Here is a 15,868-nt window from a genome sequence, read left to right as displayed (position 1 = left end):
AGTTCTGGACTCCCCCACCCCAGGGAAAATACTTTGCCAATTATCCTATCCATACTCCTCATGATTTTATAAACTTCTACGAGGTCACCACTCAGTATCCGACGCTCCAGGGAAAAAGTCTCAGCTATTTCATCGCTTCTCCATAGCTCAAATCTTCCGACCCTAGCCACATCCTTGTAAATCTTTTCTGAACCCATTTAAATTTCACAACATCCTTTCAAATTGGAAGATTAGAATTGCATGCAATATTCCAAAAGTGGCCTAACCAATGTCCCGTACAGCTGCAATGACCTCCCAAATCCTGTATTCAAAGCTCTGACAAATAAAAGCATACCAAACACCTTCATTATCCTATCTACCTGCATCTCTACTTCCAAAGAATTATGAACCTGCACTCCAAAATCTTTGTCCAGCAACACTCTGTAGAACCTTATCATTAAGTGTATAAGTCCTGCTCTGATTTGCTTTTTCAAATTGCAGCACCTCACATTTCTCTAAATTAAACACCATCTGTCACTCCTCAACCCATTGGCCCATCTGATCAAGATCCCATTGTACTGAGGTTACCTTGAAAGAAGCATATTAATGAAACAAAACCTGCAACCCATTCTAAAAGATGAAAGACTTAACAGTCTTTGTTTGTTCAATAGAGAGGAACCTCGATTATCCGAATATCAGATTATCTGAAGGAGATCAAGAGGTCCCGATTAAAACATTACGTCAAAGAGCTGTTTTTTGTTTACAGATACAATGATTAAAAACTAACTCGGCTCACTGAAATGCTAACGAGAACATCCTGGACAGTCCAGGCACCTTCTCCAAATAACTGACCTCCCGCCCTCTCTCTCTCCACACACTTTCCCTGGAGTTCTACATAGGGATGTACCTCCTCCCCCCCCAATAATCTAACATTGTCCTGTACGAGGCAGAGGTGAAACCTGTCAAAAAGTTGCAGTAAAAAGTTGTGTATGTGTGCTATTTGGAGACTTACCCCACAAAGGCAGCAGCAGTCTTACTGCGGTGTATAGTCCAGCTGCCCTGGGGTGGGGGTAGGAGCTAGCGCAGTGTGCTGCTGCCTAGTCTCTTGAATGGGGAGCAGACATCACAGAAAAAGCCCCAGAGGAAATCAATTAACCGAATATCAATTATCCAAACAAAATAGTGCCCGCCCATCTTGTTCAGATAATCGAGGTTCCTCTCTAAATCCTTTCAGTTGCATGACACTACGGTCTTGTGCTATAAATTCTGTCTTATGATCCTGCCCCACTAGCTACCTGGCGAAGGAGCAGCACTCTGAAAGCTAGTACCTCCTAATCCCCCAACCCCCTTGATGCCAGACCTGCAGTTGTTCCATAAACAGCATTCAAATATCCTTCAAAAAATAAAAGTACTGCACATTTTATGACTTTTGTCAATTTCCTTCCTAAGTGCTCAGTGGATGTTGCATTAAAATCTTTTAGGTTTTAACCATATGTTGGAAGTAGCGCCTAATTTTAGAAAGAAATTCTGAAACACTGTAAAATGCTTATCAAGTTTAAGACCTAATTTACCTTAAGGATTCACTTATTTTTGAATGGACAAGCACCAAATTTCTGCTATGTCTATTGGGCGTCTAGTCTAGCAAAAAATAATTAGTGTTGAGATATTGGTATAATAAGATACTCACAATCTAATTTACTGATTTGCTTCATATCAGTGAATACACTGATATTACAAACTAGTTCGCTATCGCACAATAAACATCAAATTCCTTTCTGAATGTCACAATTGAATCATTTATTACATTTCAGACTTCAGATTCTAATACACTTTGGAAAAACAAGGTTCTCCAGCCCTTCAAGACTGTGGCATTTACCATTCCCACATTCTCCTCAATGAAGCTAATCACTTAGTTTTAAAATGCTCATCCAGGTCCGTGACCTCCTTAAGTCTATGTTTTCACAATTTCACGGTTCATCATTGAAACTTTCAAAATGGTGACCACTCCTTTACCTAAAGTAACACTAAGAAAAAGGATTTGGAGATGCCGGTATTGGGCTGGCGTATACACAGTTAAAAATCACACAACACAGTTATAGTCCAACAGGTTTAATTGGAAGCACACTAGCTTTTGGAGCGTCGCTCCCTCATCAGGTGATAGACTATCACTTGATGAAGAAGTGATGCTCTGAAAGCTAGTGTGCTTCCAATTAAACCTGTTGGACTATAACCTGGTGTTGTGTTTTTTAACTAAGAAAAAAAGAGTTCTCTCTCACACACGACATGCTTCACTCCACTGAAAACAATTCAAATCACTTTACTTGATGCACCCAAAACAATCTTGCCTTTTCTGAGCAAATATCACGGCTGCATCATAGTCAATCAGATCGTATAAGCTAGGAATTGAATTGCACAGCTTAAAGATGGGCCAAATGGCCTAATTCTGCTGCTACACCTTGAGAGAGAGAATGAGAGTATTACAGATGCCGGAGATCAGAGTTGATACGTACAGAACTGGAAAAGCACTTCAGGTCAGGCAGCACCTTAGGAGCAGGAGAGTCCTGGTATAAGTCCTTCACCACTCTATATCTTATGGTCTTATTTTACAAAGGTTTCACGGCACTTTCTAGAAGTACTGAAATTTTTCTCATAGATTGTGTGATGATGCTACTCCATTATCAACGTTGCGTTTCCTTGGTTTTTTTCAGAGGGATCGTAAACCCAGAAACTCCAGGTCTTGAAGGGTTTTAGGGCCAATTTGATTATAGCTAACAGACACTGCCGCATTCAAGTTTTAAAGAACTTGCACAATGTAAGGGCAGTGGCTTGTTCTCCCAGTTCAGCTTTTCTCTGGTTTAGCTTGGGTTCAGAGATGCAGGTCAAGTTTTGAAGCTTCTGGACCCAAAGAAGCTGGTCTATGCTGATCCCCGCCTCTCTCCCTGCCATCACTTCTTAAGACCGTGTTCGATTTTATGTTTTTGCCAGGGAGTATTTATAGGGTTTGTTATAAGCATTTCGAACAGCATCATTAAATTGGGATAGTCTGTTGGGTTTTCAGATAAGTTGTTATTCTGTTCTCTTTTGTGTTTCATTCGGTAATCTTGCAAACAAATTCTGTTTTGTTTAAAACCAAGTGGTTGGGTGAACTGCATCACTCCTGGAACATCCATGCTACACCTGCTTAAGACAACTAGCAAAGTTAGGCTCCAGGCTACTTTTGTGAAATGCTTTGAGGGGGTCTGGCCTGGTCCATAACTGCAAGCATTATTGCTTCAAATAATTATCAATTTACTTAACTAAATCATGATTATCATGAGGGGAGATCCAGTCAGGTAGTGACATTCCAGAATCTCACCACTCAAGAATACAAAGATGTTTTGCCAATCATCTTAAAATTGGTGGAAAAATGGCAAACTGGACACCAATGGGAAGCTTACCAAAACCCACAATATGGATACCACTCACTGATTTTGCACATGCAATTCTTCCTTATATGGCTAGAGTCCCTTGTAAAATAATTAAATGCTTTTATAAATTGTTCCACAGAACGATTTCAACGTTTCCAAGGTGGAATGTCAGAATTGTCTCCAGTCTTTGAAAGGAAAATGCTACAAGTAAAAGCTCAATTCTCACTCCAACTGGAACTTAATCTTGCACAAGAATGAGACTTGGAAGGTCACAGACAAGACACCAAGACACTAAATTGTGCTCACTGGTACCTGTTTTAAAGAACAACAACAAATGATTAATTCTCAAAGTGAACTGCTTTGCAACTCTGAAAGAAGCCAGTTAGAATACTAACCAGCCAGCTAAACTAGATTCAAATCCAAACTGAATATGCAGGGGCAATTTTCTCTGGATCATTGGGAGGGTGAGGAGTGACCTTATAGAAGTTTATAAAACATGACTGTCATAGATAGGGCGAATAGTCAAGGTCCTCCTCCCCCCCCCCCCCAAGGTACGAGAGTCTAAAACTAAAGGGCATAAGTTTAAGGTGAGGGGAAATATTTACAGGGGGCAACATTTTCATGCAGAGGAAGGTGCGGCTAAGAAATGAGCTGCCACAGGAAGTTGTAGAGGCTGGTACAATTGCATTTAAAAGGTGTCTGGATAGGTATATGAATAGGAAGGGTTCAGAGGGATATGGGCCAGATGATGGCAAATGGAACAAGATTAGTGTAGATCATCTGGTTGGCATGGACAAGTTTGACTTAAGTGTCTGTTTCTGTACTGTACATGGCTATCAATTCAAGTCAGAGTTCTTGAATTACTTTCATTATTGCCCATCTTTCTGCTTTCATCCTACATTACTTACAAACAAATACGTGCAGTGGGATATTTAAGCCAGGAGTCACAAACTGCACACACAAAGGAGAAGGATTTGCATTTCATATTCTTTTAGTACAGTCGATAAGATTGGGTGAGAAATTGTTTATTAATCACATTTTCCTTAAGAGTATTATGCTTATTTGCCCTTCTTGGCTCTGATCTTCCTCAAATAGAATTCCAGCTCCTTTCCTTCAAGGACGTAGCCATCAGCTCTGCCACACTGGCCAGGTCTTGAGGCTATGCAACCTGTAAAAGAAGAATATCACCCCTTTTAGCAGACTGACCACTTCAATTCAAAAATGAACTAGGTACATAACACAACAGGTATCTTTTTTCCATGCACAAGTAGCCTTTCAAATATAAAGAGGTGGGGTAACGCTGGGTAATTATAACAACTGATACCATTCTGATACATCAATCAGAACAGTACAGCGATTACTGAAACTGCATCCAATTTGATCTCCCATTCTTAACCCAGGATGCTATCTGTCGTACTTTTAAATTTACTTGCTAAGACCTGACATCAAATCAGAGATAAAGCCTATGGCCTCTATTTTGCGTCAGGTTTGGATCCAAACCCCAAGTCACTACAGCATTAAAATCAAGGTGGTCCATGGAGTCATCAAGGACTTCTACTCAAGAGACTGCGTTTCTACTTAAGAGACTTCCGATAGACGATACAAGCCTTTTTCATCTAAGCTACTTCTCAAGATACAAAAAGGTGCATAATGAATGAAATACGCATAAAAGAAAACAAACATTTTTAGACCCCATAATTAACAGATCTAATTATAGATTCAGACTTGTACAGCACGGAAACAGACCCTTAAGTCCAAGTTGTGCACGACAAGCAGATATCCTAAATTAATCTAGTCCCACTTGGCTCCTCTCCCTCCAAAGGCTTCCTATTCATGTACCACCAGATGCCTTTTAAATACTGTAATTGTACCAGCCTCCACCACCTCCTCTGGCAGCTCATTCCATATGCGTACCACCCTCTGCTTTAAAACATTACCCCGTAAGTTATCATAAATCTTTCCCCTCTCACCTTAAACATATGGTCTCTAGTTTTAGACTCACCCACTCTCCGATAAAGACCTTGTCTATTCATGCCCCTCTATAAAAATCACCAGTCAATCTCTGAAGCCATTGGTCATTTTGGTTACAGACCAAGGATCCTAACTGCACTCTAGTTATTAAAGTAATTGCCTACATTTTCACAACACAACAGCCAAATTTAAACCAGCTTTCATCTGACAATGTGCATTCATACTTTCAAGTCACATTTTATCACCGCCCAATTGCTCTTCTCAAAAGGGGAGTGACTAACTGGGCATGGAGTACCTAATCTTACAATAAAAACAAACCAGGGACGTCTCAACAGCCAATATTAAGACAAACCCTTGTGCACTTATTTTTATTAGGCCAAGTAAATTCACCAGCAAATGATCATGAAACAATAACAGAAATTGCTGGCAGCATGGAAAGAAGGCAGAGTTAACATGACCTGTTTTAGTTTCAGATCTTTAGCCTCTGCAGTTCTTTGTTTTAGAGAACAATCACATTTCAGGATCTTTCTAAAACTCAGGAACTTCTCCACAAAGAATTAAGTATAAATAACAGGATCTTTATACATACCGAGCAGTTTACCCTGTTGGAATTGCTCTTCAAGCAGCGGGCTGATTTTTGCATTTTTTCTGCGATCCTCGTATTTCTTCTGAATTTTCTTTGACCTCTTCTTGTTCAAAATTTCTTCTTCTTCAGGGGTCTAAAACAGAAGTGGTATCTTATATTACAAGGAAAATGTTTTTAAAAATCTAGAAAATCTCAACTCAGTCGACAGTATGAGCCATGAATTGGTCTAACGTACTAAACACCAGGTTGTGTAGCACGATTTCAGAATTTATGATCATGTTTTACATACAAACTAGTTAGGAACAGGAGTAAGTCCTTCAGGCCAGCTCCGGCATTCAATTAGACCGTAGTTAATCAGATTGATCAACTCCACATTCCCATCTTGCCCAATAACCTTGCACCCCATTGCTTACCAACAGTTTCCTTAAAAATAATCAAAAACGCTTTCCCTCAAATGGCAGTGCAGCAGAGCTCCAAAGATTAACAACCCTCAAAAATTCAATTTCATCCGGAAATAAGTGAGTGACTCCTTATTTTTAAACAGAGACCTCTAACCCTAGATCCACCCTAAGGATCTAACAAGATTCAAACAAATTCCTCTTACTCTTCAAAACTCCAATGGATAGTCAGTCCAACCATTTCTCATAAGACAACCGACATGTCCTGGTATCAGTCCAGTAAACCTTCCCTAATTTGGTTGCAAAGCATTTACATCCTTCCTTAATGAGACCAATATTCATTCTATACTACAATCACACAAGATTTGATTTCAGAGATCCCTTTCAGAAGAGATTAAGGGATAAACTGAAAACCACAAAATATTTTACATTTACTAAGGGAGATGCTACATTTAAACATTGTTCGTGGTTTCCCCTTGGCATTCATCTGCTAACAGCAAATAGTTATTTTTCAGACAATCTGGCTGAAAAGTTTATCTGTTCATTCAAAACAATTTGAAAATTACCTAGCTCTACAGTTGCTGGTTAAAACTGCTGCTTTAAAGAAAATATAATTAGAGAAGACTGCAGGAGGCGCAGTTAATATGTAACATCTGATTGAAGCACAGTTTGTATTAACATTTTTACCGAACATAGAATGACAATTTTCAAAGGAAGCAATGGACATAGGCATTTATATACTAAGTGTCAAGGTTTGCTGAAAACCAAACTACCAAAACCCCCAGCAGGTACCGTACTACAAAGAATAAAAGCAAACACTGGGTTGCAAGAAACTGGAAATCAAAAGGAGAATTGCTGAAAACAGAGCATCGTTACTAAAAAGGATTACATTTTTAGAGCAAGTGGAAATGGAAAAGCAAAACAACAAGATAGAGATCTATGTTGGCTGGTATGATTAAACAGGATCAGAGAGAAAAAAAACATTACTTCAGAGAGGTGTAAATGGTCACAGAGTTTTTGTCACACAGGAAAAAACCTGGCAGTTAGAAAAGGGGTCCCATATCAGGGCCCTTTGCCTTGTGCCATTGTTTTCTAACTGAATTATCCTATTCTTCCCTTTATCTACAACTTCTCTGAAATTGTTGTAATGTACTTTATCTGCAATATCAGAGTTCTGATGAATGGTCCCAACCTTGCTTTCTCTCTCCACAGAAGCTGCCCGGTTTGTGGAGTGTTTCTGATACTTTAGATTTTAGGTTGTGGAGAAGATATTGGCAGCACATGTGCCTAGCCTTACAGAATAGAAATGAATGTTGTAGTTGTTTAATTCAACCAAAACAGGTGCTCCTCATACTATTGCACGTGTACTTTGTCTTTACGAGAAATCACATTTGAGGAATTTTCTTATTGGATACATATTTGCAATGTTGCGATTCTGTCTGCTTTGGGTTCGGAAAGCTGCACAAAAGAGGTCAGTTGGTTGCTGAGATGTTGGCTACATTATTTACATTCTGTTGTTTCAAATAAATAAACACATTGAGTTAATCAATCCCTGAGAGTGACTGATTAGACCATTAAAATGTATTGGTGACAGAAAACATTATCGAGGAGAAAGTGAGGACTGCAGATGCTGGAGATCAGAGCTGAAAATGTGTTGCTAGAAAAGCGCAGCAGGTCAGGCGGCATCCAAGGAGCAGGAGAATCGACGTTTCGGGCATGAGCCCTTCAGGAATCCATTCCTGAAGAAGGGCTCATGCCCGAAACGTCGATTCTCCTGCTCCTTGGATGCTGCCTGACCTGCTGCGCTTTTCCAGCAACACATTTTCAGCACAGAAAACATTATGCCAATTGAGGTCTATCAAGCCTGAAATGAATCCACAGGAAGCACACATAGTCTTATAGTCTTTACTGAAGTGCGCAACTTAATCACAATGCTTTTGTTAATTCCAAAATATTGAAAAAAAGTTTGTTGGTGAGCAGTCAAATGCCTATCAAGTGACCTGTTTAACGGACTTGAGAAAAGCAAGCCATCAAGATGTGTGTATGGTCGCAAGCAAGCAAGTCCAAAGATGGGCAACTTAGATGGGTTGGCCATACTAAATTACCCAGTTGTGTCCAAGGGTGTGCAGGTTGGATGGATTTAACCATGGGAAATGAGGCGTCACAGGGATAGGATGAGGCGCTGTTCAGAATGTCGAAGGCATATCATTAGAATGGCCAGAAAATTTCAGAGTTTAAATTCAGAGAATCGGACCGCTGAAAAATTTTTTAAAATATTTAAATAGCATTCAGAGCTATAATTTTTAAATGTGAACATGTCTGATACAGAAAAGCGAGCCATTAAAGTTTGTCTACCAATCGGGAACAAATGTTTGCAGAATATAAATATTATGAGCTAAAAAGACCTCCAAATGTTACGGACGACATTAGAAAACAAATGCATAATTGATTTAACTTCCATATTCTTCAACTAAATTCACATCATTTAGACAGATCCATATGCCACTGTGAGCAGATTCAGAGTAAAGGGCTCATTGCAATGCTTTAGACAGGGATCTATCAAATAGAAATTTTGATTTAGTGATTGAATCCACTCTACGGAAGCTTTCCAGAAAGGTGTGCTAATCAAACCACAGAATTAAAACACTGAAAAGTTATTATAGCACGGACAAAGTACAAAGTGATCCTCACAGCTAAACACAGCAGTAGTCATAATGACAACACCCAAACACAGCAAGATATGTGAAAGATGTGGACGCCAGATTTCAAACAATTTGTAAAGCATGTGGTAGAAAGGGATATTGGCAGAGGCAGTGCACTAGAGCAAAGGATAGTGCAGCTACAGAAAGCAGTGCAATGTTTCAACACACCACACAAGGAGTACCTTTAAACCACAATACAAACCATCACACCAAAGGCAATACATAGAGGTGACCAACTGTGGTGTAAAATTCCAAGCAGTGGAATGTGGTGAAACGGTTAAAAATTATGTCCCAATACATGTGTGAATCTAACCGGAATGGAGGTGTTGCTTAGTCCCGTGTGAATCTTCTTATCTGTATGTAACCAGAATGGAATGTGTTTTTTAGCCTTGCTCTGCTGTTCAGATGAATGTTTATATCTGGAAAAGAGTATATCAGCTGGAAAAGTCTCCAGTTCGGTGAGTCTGCTCCGGGGTTACGTTTAACCGCCGAGCGTGGGTTGTTGGCAACCGCTCTACGAGAACTGACGGCTCCCAGTTTTGGTAACATGTAGAGTGAGTATAAGCCAGACCCGTTGTGGCGACGCTGCGGGGAATAAAATGCCCATATTCTAGCAGACTCGCCTCTTGGTCGTTTGTTCTGTGTCAGACTACTCTCCTACGAACCTGACCTTGAGAATTTTTTAAAACATTTGGCGTAGTCGAGCAGGGTCAATCGCAATTGAGGAGAGATTTTGATACAGAACAATGTTTTGGAAAAAGACTAAGAAACCAGAAGAACAAACTGTGGAGGTCCCGACCGTCCCGGGATGGCATGGATGTGGGCATGTACGTGGCAGTTTGTTTGAGAAAGGATCCCAGTCCTGCCGAAGAACCCCTTGCCTGGGGTACAGCGGAGGATGTGGGCATGTCCAAAAAGCTGAAGCGGAGTTAACAGAATTGAATGGGATTGAACTGAACTGAACTGAGTGGAACTGAAGTGAATCTAATTGAACGGAACAAAATGGAACTGAGCTAAATTGAATTGAAATGGACGGAACTGAATTGAACACAATTGAATTGAACTGAACAGACCTGAACTGAGCTGAATTGAATTACACTGAATTGACTGAACTGAAATTAACTGAAACGAATTGAACTGAATTAAGCATAATGTAACACATGTATTGGGCCAAGCAGTGGAATGTGGTGTAAAATTATGTCCCAATACATGTGTGAATCATAATGTAACACATGTATTGGGCCAAGCAGTGGAAAGTGGTGTAAAATTCCAAGCAGTGGAATGTGGTGAAACGGTTAAAAATTATGTCCCAATACATGTGTGAATCTAACCGGAATGGAGGTGTTGCTTAGTCCCGTGTGAATCTTCTTATCTGTATGTAACCAGAATGGAATGTGTTTTTTAGCCTTGCTCTGCTGTTCACATGAATGTTTATATCTGGAAAAGAGTATATCAGCTGGAAAAGTCTCCAGTTCGGTGAGTCTGCTCCGGGGTTACGTTTAACCGCCGAGCGTGGGTTGTTGGCAACCGCTCTACGAGAACTGACGGCTCCCAGTTTTGGTAACATGTAGAGTGAGTATAAGCCAGACCCGTTGTGGCGACGCTGCGGGGAATAAAATGCCCATATTCTAGCAGACTCGCCTCTTGGTCGTTTGTTCTGTGTCAGACTACTCTCCTACGAACCTGACCTTGAGAATTTTTTAAAACACCAACAAACCAGGATCTTGACAATACACACAACAGACTGATGAAGGGTGTTTCTCACTGTCATTCACATGGAAACATGAGTGCCATCTCACCAGGCGTTTACACAAATCAAACCACCTGAGGATAAATCAATATTGGTCAAGATTGATAGAGGGGCAAGTGTCAATATATAACCCTGGAATTCTAAAAACATGCATTTTTGATCTGGGAAGGCACGACAAAACTTAGGAATGCAAAACGTCTGGCATACAATGGTTCACGACTTCCTCATGGAAGATCAAGAATACCAGAGAGCAAGTACAACTAATCTGCCTGGATTTTGCACATGTTCTTTGTCATATTGCTGGTTTACAAACATACATGGCCCTACACTAGTCGCAATGGATGGAATCAGTCAGACACACAACAAAAACTGCAAACTATTCATGAAATATCAACAGAAATTAATACGAAAGAACAGAACAATTCACTTTCTTTTTCTGAATTAGTGGAGCCAAAATCTCAGCTCACTCAGTTTTAAGATATTAGGAGAAAGGTATAGAGGAGATGTCAGAGGTAGGCTCTTTACGTAGAGAGTTGTGAATGCATGGAATGCGTTGCCAGTGGAGGTGGTGGAAGCAGAGTTTTCAGTTTTAAGTTAAGCAATTGCTGAACATGCACATGGACAGCAGTGAATTGAGGGGTGTGGAGGTTGTTATTTTATTTTACGTTAGGATTAATCCGCAGCAAAACATAGTGGACCAAAAGGCCTGTTCTCTGCTGTACTTTTCTATGTTCACTCCTGAGGGGTGAGAAAATTGAAGAGGAAAAGGCTGAATAATTGCCTCAGGGTAAATCCAAACTTCAGAATGTCATGTTTGACATGATAACATCTTAAGGGGAAATCTTTTCTCATTTCATAAAGATGAATGGATAGTTGACAAAAAAACAAGGGGAGCAATTTGAACTGTAAGCTCTGTACCATCAATTCAGCGAAAACATTGCTGGGCTGCAAGATGATCTGGAGCCACTCACATGTAAGACAGGTCAGGCTCAGCGGGAGCAGCTACCAACACAGCAGTGTAAGCTCAAAGCAACACTGCAGCAAATGACAGACCTGCAAAAATACATGGAGATACACAATGGAAATAGTCCTTTCAGAAATTAATGATGTTCTAGTGAAAGTACTGAAGCAGGACAGAGGAAACCAAATAGCCACTGAACCAATATATGGAAAGGATCAAGCTTCAAAGTAAACAAGAAAAAAGGAAGAGGCTGGAGTTACTAGAGCAGCTTATGAATGGAAAAATAGACTGAACTAACAGCTGGCTAAAACCTTGATAGATTTAAAAGAATTCATGATGTAAAAGCAGAAGTTCCAAAGTGAGTTGGAAGCTCTTTAAAGACCAAAAGATTTGAACCACTTGGGACCGCTGCAGTATTTCAAGCAAATTCTAGAAAAGCAACTGCAGTTCACGACAGAGATACTTTACAACACAAACAGGAAAGCCAGACATCACTAGTGATGGCTGGCAATCATGTGATCTGGACATATGAGCAATTTACTTTGTATGTATTTTCCTTTATGAGAGTTCTCCTTTAAAAGCTCTGTGCGCTGTTTGAACACTATGTTGCCACCCTGCCTGGCAGTTACCGTGCAATGGACATGCAAGCAGCACAAAATCATTTTTAAAAATTCTGTAATATCTGCTTTATATCCTATGTTTTCATTTTTAAGTAAACCAGCCCACGCAACTCAATGAACCAACAGAAGTTTGACAATTTGAGCACAATCTTTAACATGACACATACCAGCTTGGCACCTTTCTTCCGGCCGAGTGGAAGCGCAAAGTGAGATTCATACCACTGTCTGAAGGGAGTACTGTCGATTAGAACGATACAGTTTTTGACTAATGTTTTTGTTCTAACCAGTTCGTTGTTTGAGGCATTGTACACCACATCAATGATCCTCGTTTTTCGTGTGCAACCTGCAATGAGAGTTGTTTTACTACTGGTTTAGCATGGAAAGTATCTGGAAAGTATCTACCAAAAAAACATAAGCACCGAACAAAGTAGACAGACCATGCATGAACAACTTACATTCAGAACCCCAAGAGAAGTTCCCAGCATCCAACCTCAGTGCCCGGTACTTTTTATTACCGCCACGGACTCTCACTGTGTGAATACGGCGTGGACCAATCTACAGGTAAGTGAAAAATATCACCAAACGCTCTGAAAACTTCCACCAAACGCTCTGAAAACTTCAAATATCAGCCATTATCAACAGTGTAAAATCAAAACTAAACTGCCACTAATATCAGGGAAGTCTGATTTTGTGGGAACAAGATACACCCTTGCATTAAAGTAAAATACTGTGAATGTGGAAATTTGAAACAGAAATCGAAAATGTTAGAGAAACTCAGCTGATTTAGCAGCATCAGCGGAGAAATAAACAGTTAATGCTTTGAGTCTGGTATGACTCTTCTTCAGATCTACAAACTTCTGAGGAATCATACTGGACTTGAAACATTGTTTTTCTCTCCACTGCTACATCTGTGCTTCTCCAGCATTTTCCATGTTTATCACATGCACCTTGCTTGCACAGCCACCATATACCATGCAGAATGTCAAACTACATTTACAATAGGGTTAACATCTCTAATTTCAAAATTTACTGGGTCAACCTATAGTGGAAAAGCATACCGCGAATAGATTTTACCCCTAATGTAAGTTACTGCATTGCCATACTCCTTACTTGAGCTTTCTGAAACACATATGAAGTTCAACTGACATGGAAAAAGGTATTGTAAATAATCCTATCATACCCGACACGAGGAAAGAAAGAAATTAGACAGGCAGTATAGTCAGTGTAACTATGACAGGAATACCATTGGCGGATCTAAATATGACCAGAACAGTCAAAACAACCCACCTATCCAAAGAGTCATATTTTCATCATTTACACTGCCAGAAAATAATAAACAAACTGCATCGATATCAATTCTAATATAAATGTGAACAGACTCTAAACCGGTTCTATTTCTCATACCTTTGTATTTGCAGGAGGACGACCAAGTTCATATTTTCTTTTTTTATGATATGGCTTCCTTTTGCCCCCGGTCTTGCGACGCTTGTGCCAATTGTTCCGGGAAATACCTATAAAGAAATGAGTTTTTAGAAGCTCTTATGTAATCAATAAAAATTACAAAGATAAGAGCAAAACAGAAAATAGAAGCAGGCCATTTGAACCTTCAAGTATGCCCTGCTGTCATTACGATCTTGGGCTGAACACAACTCAATAAGCCCATTTCCACCTTTCCCCCATATCCTTTGATGTCTTTAGCCCCAGATGCTATATCCAACACATGCGTGAAATCATGTGTTTTGGTCTCAACTGTTTTCTGTGGTAGCAAACTCCAGATTCACCACACTTTTGGTGAAGAGGTTTCTCCACATTTCAGTCTGAAATAGTCTACTCTTTATTGATGGATTGTGAGCCCTGGTTCAGGACTTCCCCAGCTTCTGGAATATCCTTCTTGCATCTACCTGTCCAGTCCTGCTATAATTTTAGTTTTCTGAGATCTCCCTCATACTTCTCAACTCTAATGAATGAGTGAACTCCTGCCTGATTTAACCTTTCCTTGCCAAGGCTCTATATAATTGCAGAAAGATATCCCTGTCACTGTACTAAAATCCTTTCAGTATGAAGGGCATCATACCATTTGCCGTCTTGACTACCAGCTATATCTGCATGTTTATCTTCAATAATCAGTGTACAAAGACAGGCCTCAGTACACATTTCCTTCCCTCAATTTATAGCCATTCAGATGATAATGTACCTCCCTGTTTTCACTCCCAAAATGGATATCCTCACATGAATCCATAGTATTTTGCACTGTCTACTCAACTCACCTTGTCCAAATCTCACAAACATTTCTGCATCGTCCTCACAACTCACCCTCTTGTTCAACTTTGTGTCATGTACAAATTTGGAGATATTACATTGACTGCCCTCATTTAAATCTCTAATGTATGTTTTGAACAGCTGGAGTCCTAGCATTGATCCCTTCAGTACCCCACTAGTTGCTACCTGTTGATATACTTAGCTAAGGTAAGTCCCCCCAAAAAAACCTCAATAGCATCAAATATAATAGGAAGGGTTCAGAGGGATATGGGCCAAGTGCTGGCAAATGGGACTAGGTTAGGTTGGAATAGCTGGTCGGCATGAACTAGTTGGACTGAAGGGCTTGTTTCTGTGCTGTACATCTCTATGACTATAATGAGTTCCTTTATTTACATTTGATTAATTATGGACTACAACCTTTATAATAAAATTGTAATACCACCAAGTCAGATACCAAGTAATAAAACTTGTTGACAGAAATTGGTATGCACTTTAACTGCTCTGCAAAACAGATGAAATATCAAACTATTTTGTGAAGAAAATGATCAATAGTGATGCAAAATAAATCGTAATTCACAAAGTTTCTAAAGTGCAGCACAGACAACCTGTTGGACGTGGATCACATTTTACTGTGTTCAAATGCAACTTCTGGCTTGGGGCATCACTTTACATTGACAATCGATCTCTAATGAAATAGGTTCAGAGGCAAAATCATAAACGGAAATTGTTAACTATGTCTACAGGGCAATTACTTATGGAACAACAGAGCCTCAGTCTCAGTGCTGCAGCCTCCTGTCGTCCCTCCTTCGCTTGCCAATATTCAGGCCGCTGGGTTTGCCTTTCGGCCAAGGTTTTCTGCCTGTGTAAGGGAGGTAGTGAGGAGTATTGTCAGATTTCCACGCGGCTGCTATAAGCTCCCCTCTCTGTTTGCAGATAGAGCCTAACGCCGCCATGTCGGATCTCTCTAACAGTCCCACGTTAAAACATTAAAATACTACCAGAATCACCCCTAGCAGTCGGCACAGGCACATTACATCCTCATGTCTGTATTGACTGCATTCAAATTTGTGAGATTTTGCCGAGTACAAATGGATCTAGTTGTGGATGGATTCGGATTCCACTATCAATAAACTGAAAGCCTCAACCTACCCATTTCCAAGCACCGAGGGGAAAGAGGAAACGCAAAGATTTCTGGGCCATAAGTCGGTTCCACGTCTCGCGAGAACTCCCCGTGT

The 15,868-nt window shown here is 40.1% G+C and overlaps 1 protein-coding gene and 1 non-coding gene across 2 annotated transcripts; both read right to left on the bottom strand.

Moving 5' to 3' along the window:
• Nucleotides 1-3,558: 3,558 nt before the first annotated feature.
• Nucleotides 3,559-3,690, bottom strand: LOC122554823 (small nucleolar RNA SNORA35). Its single transcript, XR_006313105.1, has one exon. It is a non-coding gene; the product is annotated as a small nucleolar RNA SNORA35 (small nucleolar RNA).
• A 669-nt stretch (nt 3,691-4,359) lies between these two features.
• Nucleotides 4,360-15,820, bottom strand: rps8a (ribosomal protein S8a). The gene is made up of 6 exons (XM_087990530.1): nt 15,783-15,820; nt 13,779-13,885; nt 12,830-12,929; nt 12,542-12,717; nt 5,947-6,076; nt 4,360-4,554 (listed from the first exon to the last, which is right to left on the bottom strand). The coding sequence occupies exons 1-6, from the start codon at nt 15,784-15,786 to the stop codon at nt 4,445-4,447; spliced, it is 627 nt and encodes a 208-aa protein (XP_087846656.1). The 5' UTR covers nt 15,787-15,820; the 3' UTR covers nt 4,360-4,444.
• Nucleotides 15,821-15,868: the final 48 nt, after the last annotated feature.

This window comes from Chiloscyllium plagiosum, unplaced genomic scaffold (assembly GCF_037043375.1).
Source record: "Chiloscyllium plagiosum isolate Xiang-an unplaced genomic scaffold, Cpla_swu_hap1 HiC_scaffold_9, whole genome shotgun sequence".
NCBI classification, from domain to species: domain Eukaryota; kingdom Metazoa; phylum Chordata; class Chondrichthyes; order Orectolobiformes; family Hemiscylliidae; genus Chiloscyllium; species Chiloscyllium plagiosum.
Note: the sequence above shows the minus strand (reverse complement) of the source record. Positions and strands in the feature narration are given on the sequence as shown.

Excerpts from the sequence above, each read along its gene's own strand:
- rps8a (XM_087990530.1), bottom strand. Across the intron at positions 12,930-13,778 it reads GTCCTCCTGCAAATACAAAG|ATTGGTCCACGCCGTATTCA; the intron begins GTATGAGAAATA and ends ACTTACCTGTAG. Across the intron at positions 12,718-12,829 it reads CTTCTCTTGGGGTTCTGAAT|GTTGCACACGAAAAACGAGG; the intron begins GTAAGTTGTTCA and ends CTCTCATTGCAG.